General features: G+C 44.9%; 1 protein-coding gene across 1 annotated transcript in view; it reads left to right on the top strand.

Moving 5' to 3' along the window:
- The window catches only part of LOC145396412 (uncharacterized), a 16383-nt gene extending 13470 nt beyond the window's left edge, over positions 1 to 2913 (top strand). Inside the window, exon 9 of the mRNA XM_080269802.1 lies at positions 1509 to 2913. Within this exon, the coding sequence (XP_080125928.1) occupies positions 1509 to 1743 (235 nt within the window). The 3' untranslated portion in view covers positions 1744 to 2913. The remainder of the gene's footprint in view (positions 1 to 1508) is intronic.
- The last annotated feature ends 3087 nt before the right edge of the window (positions 2914 to 6000 follow it).

Below are 6000 nucleotides of genomic sequence, written 5' to 3'. Positions count from 1 at the left end.
TCTGTCTGTCTGTCTGTCTGTCTATCTATATATGTCTGTCTGTCTGTCTGTCTGTCTATCTATATATGTCTGTCTGTCTGTCTATCTATCTATCTGTCTGTCTGTCTGTCTGTCTATCTATATATGTCTGTCTGTCTGTCTGTCTGTCTGTCTATCTATCTATCTGTCTGTCTGTCTGTCTGTCTGTCTATCTGTCTAACTGTGCGACGGTCTATCTATCTATCTCTCTATCTATTGCCAGCCGCCTTAATCTCTTCAGGGGTGGCCATAAACAAATCGCCTCCACGTCGCCCTCCCTCCAACTCACACACATCCTCCCTCATAGATCTCTCCACTTCATCCCTCCATCTCATCCTTGGTCTCCCCCTCCACCCCACTCACATACACTCTCCTAGTCAGTCTCTCATTCTCTGTCCTCTCCACCCCATCCCTCCATCAAGTGGTGTGTGTCTGTATGTGTGTGTGTGTGTGTGTGTGTGTGTGTGTGTGTGTGTGTGTGTGTGTGTGTGTACAATGTGTGTACAAGTGTGTGTGTACAAGTGGTGTGTGTGTGTACGTGGAGAGTAAGCAGAGAAAGACTGGAGACGGAAATACAAGATGCGGTTCCAAGGCCCTGCAAACCCATCCCCGGCAGTCATTTTAGTGCTGACTTATAAACACGACAGGATATCTAGTGTGTGTGTGTGTGTGTGTGTGTGTGTGTGTGTGTGTGTGTGTGTGTGTTAGTGCAGGTTTGACACTTGCACCTTTAGTGTTGGGTTTCATGTCGACGGGACAAATGTGGAAGGAGTTATCAATCTATTTATCTATTTATTTGACTACATATATATCTATTTATCTACTTGCAAGGCGTTATCTGCCTATTTATCTATCTATTTATTAATGTCTATTAATTTCCGGCACCTTCTCGCCCCGAACCATCCTGCCTCGTGGGCTGAACCAGACAATGGCAGGCAACGGTGGGAATGTCAGACACCAGTTGTTATATCGTCTAGGCTTTTGTGCTGCTGACGACCATTAGCAGGTTTTTAACGTCCTTCAGCTGTAGCCCAGTATATTATATGTACAGTATATATATAGCATATATATATACGTTCACAGGTTTATGAAACTGCATTTATGAATAGCCTCGCGGGCCTAATCAAATGTTCTTGCGATCCACAGGCAGGGCGTCCCCCACCCATGGTCAAATCCAATTCCTTATTCATCCACTTTTTCTTCTTTTTTTTATATATAACAGAACAGAGGAAGGAAAAACAAATGAGTAAAAAAAATAATCCATAGACCAGATTACTGGTGTCCTCTGTTCATAAAATATCTGTAACAGTTAGACTTGAACAGCTGTGGGTTGGAATCTGAAGGGAAACAACTTTGGGGAAGCGAGTTGCAGAGAAATGCAGTTCCTCAATTACCCACCTACTTATTTATTTCCTTATTTACCCACCTACTTATTCATTTCCTTATTTACCTCCTTATTTATCTATCTACTACAATCTATCGTATTTCAGGCACCAGGACAGCTGTCAGCCTCGCGCCCTACAAAACTCTGTGTTGAACCAGACCATCGCTGCCAACGGCGGGGCCTGCTACCACTACCGCCAGGCCCCCTCCAGCCCCCCCCAGGGCCACTGCGTCGCCATCACCTACCGCCACTACTACTACCTCAGCGACCAGGACTGCTTTGCCCGGAAGAGTCCACTGTGTGTGAGTAAGTCCGGCTCAGAGCCAGAACAAGGACTGTAAACCACTACTACCACTGCTACCATCACCACTACTGCTGCTACTACTACCATCACCACTACCAGGACTGCTTTGCCCGGAAGAGTCCACTGTGTGTGAGTAAGTCCGGCTCAGAGCCAGAACAAGGACTTTGAACTGAGACTACTACCACTGAGACCATCACAACTACTGCTACTACTACTACTACTGCTACTACTACCACCATTACTACCATCACCGTTACTACTGCTACCATCACAACTACTGCTGCTGCTACTACTGCTACCATTACTACTACTACTACTACCATCATCACCACCACCACTTGTACCACTACCACGCCCCTCCCCACCTTGAGGCTGTCGAGTCTGGCATCTCCCCCCCCTCCTCCCCACACCAGAGGCCAGGGACGTGTTCTGATCGCGTTCATAACATTCAACAGATCCGTCATCCTCAACCCGCAATGCTTGTAGGTGACTGATACAAATTAAATCAAACACAGAACAATGTTAAGGTATATGAAAAAATAAATCGCTAAGGCAAAGGCGTCACCACTAAGCCGCTGATGCCACCTTCAAAATTAGTCTCTTCACCGAAATTACCTGTGCAACATTTCTGACATTTTTCGAGTTAATGGAAATCTGTTCACATTCACATGCAGTTGAATTATTTGGTGCTGGGGCTAAAAAAATTTTCAGGGGGAGCATGCCCCCGGACCCCCCTAGTAGGGCTGTGTTCGGCTCGTTAGTTTTCAAGTCCTGGTTACGGCCCTGCCTACTGTTACTACAACCACTACCACCACCATCACCACTACTACTGCTATTACTACTACTACTACCACCACCACCGCTACTATAACTGCTACTATTACCACCACCACCACCACTACCACTACTACTACTACACCCACACTCGTATTCTCGTCGGTCCTATCCACACCAGAACACCGCCCCTGTGCCTACTGATATGTAGTTACTATAGATGAAAACATATGGTCACGTCCATACCCAATGCTGCTGGTGCGGGCGTGGAATGAATCAATGGGTTAGTGATGCACACCTCCCGCCCACACCAGCAGACATGTGAACGTGATTGTAAGAAAAAACGTTATGTACACAGCAATATGTACACAGCAATATGTAACAGTTATCATGTGCATTGTAACAGTAACAAAATAAAATGACATTACTACTACATCCTGTACTACTACTACTACTACTACTACTACACTAATAATAATAATAATAATAATAATAATAATAATAATAGTAATAATAATAATAATAATAATTACAGTAGTACTATATCCCGTACTACTATTACCACTACCACACTAATCATCGTCATCATCATCATCATCGTCACCACAAGCTCTTCTTCTCCACCTGTCTGGGCTGAGAACGTTGTTGATTAACCCCAGCCTACCTGGCCGAGCAGACCCATCAACTGCAGGCATGCAACTGCTCCTGCAGGGCTGCCCCGTGTAATGAACCGACGCTCCCCTTCAGCAGACACCACCTTACCACAGCAAAGCGCGGGGAAGAGTGTGTACTGTAGGTTTGGTTCCTGGATGGATGCCACACTTGCATCTTTCCGCCCAGTTAACAGAGACACCATAGTAGGCAGCACATCACCCTGTTATTTGGTTATATGGTTACCACCCAGCGTTGTAAATGGATTCCTGGGTTACAGGAAACCATTAGGCTTGTCACTCAGTGTAGAGTCACCTGAAGTGGAAAGAAGAGTAATAAAAAGTGACAGGAAAGATGGGAGAAATAGGAAGAAAGGAGGACAGACACAGAAAAAGAATGATAAAGGCTAAGGAAGAAGTAGGCAGCACTACATCAAGTGAGTGGATGATGGTGAGAAATAGGAAGAGAGGAGGATAGGCACAGAAAAAGAATGATAAAGGTGAAGGAAGAAGTAGGTAGCACTACATCAAGTGAGTGGATGATGGTGAGAAATAGGAAGAGAGGAGGACAGACACAGAAAAAGAATGATAAAGGCTAAGGAAGAAGTAGGCAGCACTACATCAAGTGAGTGGATGATGGTGAGAAATATGAAGAGAGGAGGACAGACACAGAAAAAGAATGATAAAGGTGAAGGAAGAAGTAGGCAGCACTACATCAGGTGAGTGGATGATGGTCACTAGCAACTAATACATAAAGGTATTTGGAATGAGACAAGAGTAGAAGCATTGCCTTGGTTATTAATCTCTTTGTACAGTGATGCATACCGTCCCTGGCAGAGCACCAGTTCTGTATAACCTTTACATGTTTAGTACAGCTCTATAGTCGCGGCGCACTACTCTGAGGTTGTTATTATAGTGCCCTGCCAACCTACCATTCAAAAGTGCGTTCCATTTCGTGTATAACATGAGACGCAGGTGATTCGTGTATAATATGTTCGTGTGTAATGAGACGCATGTGATTCGTGTATAATATATTCGTGTATAATAATATTCGTGTATAATAATATTCGTGTATAATATATCCGTGTATAATAATATGATTCGTGTATAATATGACACAAAATCGGACGCACTTTTGAATGGTAGGTTGCCAGGGTACGATAATGACCTCAGAGTCGTGCGCCGCGACTATAAATGACCTTACTCTATATATACATATTTAGATAAGTGTTGCCTTAACTGTGGAATGCCTGGCCGAGTAGACCCATCAACCACAGGTAAGCAACTGGTTCTGTGGGGCCGTCATACAGGTACAGTACAATACATACGCCATGGTGAGATCTGGGGAAATACTGTATAAGGTGGTGTGGTGCCTGGGTGGATGATGCAGGTGCTTAGCGTCATCCAGGGTACAGTGCCACCACGTGTAGGCTCCTCATCACTGCCATGTTGTCAGTAGAGGACTTGGAGCTGACAACAACTGATATTTCTTCCCCTTGCTCTGCCACACTTTACACTCATTGCTGGTCAGTCTTGTTACAGGCACAGTAGTTCACTAGTACAATGAAAGACACAACTATCATCCCAGTTCCGTTCAAAGATAATGTACACCTGGCGAAATACAATGAAAACCCGTATCTCTCGTAGTGTGGGTTGCAAATGCCTCGATTCGTCCGCTATATATTTGTTCAGAGTTTTGGGATAGAGTTGCGTCTTTCATTGTACATAGGTTGCCACTTCTGTCTATCTATCTATTGCCAGAGGCCTTAATCCCATACGGGGTGGCCACAAACAAATTGCCTCCATGTCGCCCTGTCCCCTGCCATTTCACTGCCCTGCTCCCAGCTCACACCCCCCTCTCTCATATACCTCTCCACTCCATCCCTCCATCTCATCCTTGGCCTCCCCCTCCCTCTCTCCCCCTCCACCTCACTCACATACACTCTCCTCGTCAGTCTCTCACTCTCCATCCTCTCCACATGGCCAAACCACCTCAGTGTGTTTCTCCTAACGCTTCCTATCACATCCACATCCACACCACAACGCTCCTTCACTTCCTCATTTGTCAGTCTGTCTCTCCATGTAACTCCACTCACATACACTCTCCTCGTCAGTCTCTCACTCTCCATCCACACCACTTTTACCTGTCTGTTTCTGTCTCTTGTGTGGAAGGGGAGGCCTTCACGTGGTGGCACTGATATAACCTGGCAGACCAACTACCTCCTTATACAAACTTCCCTCAGCTTCTTCCCTGTACATGGACTGGAGATGTGGGCTGCAGGAGGGAGCTTCAGCCTGCAGTCCACTGGGTTCACATGTGTGATGAGCCTGGGGTTGCGACTACTACTACTACTACTACCACTACTACTACTACTACCACCACTACTACTACTACTACAACTACTACTACCACTACTACTATTACTACTACTACTACTACTGCTACTACCACTACTACTATTACTACTACTACTACTACTGCTACTACCACTACTACTATTACTGCTACTACCACTACTACTATTACTACTACTACTACAACTACTACCACCACTACCACTACTACTACTACTACTACTACAACTACTACTACCACTACTACTATTACTACTACTACTACTACTGCTACTACCACTACTACTATTACTGCTACTACCACTACTACTATTACTACTACTACTACAACTACTACTACCACTACTACTATTACTACTACTACTACTACCACTACTACTATTACTGCTACTACCACTACTACTGTTACAACCACTACTACTACTACACTGAGTGAGTGGATGGTTGGCACCCCCACCTACCACCTTACATACATACATATAATACATATATACATGGGTAATGTACAATTCTCC

Source organism: Coenobita brevimanus, chromosome 37 (assembly GCF_032717465.1).
Source record: "Coenobita brevimanus isolate Jiangsu-jjx chromosome 37, ASM3271746v2, whole genome shotgun sequence".
Classification (NCBI taxonomy): domain Eukaryota; kingdom Metazoa; phylum Arthropoda; class Malacostraca; order Decapoda; family Coenobitidae; genus Coenobita; species Coenobita brevimanus.
The sequence above is the reverse complement of the archived record's forward strand: the minus strand, read 5'-3'. Positions and strand labels throughout refer to the sequence as shown.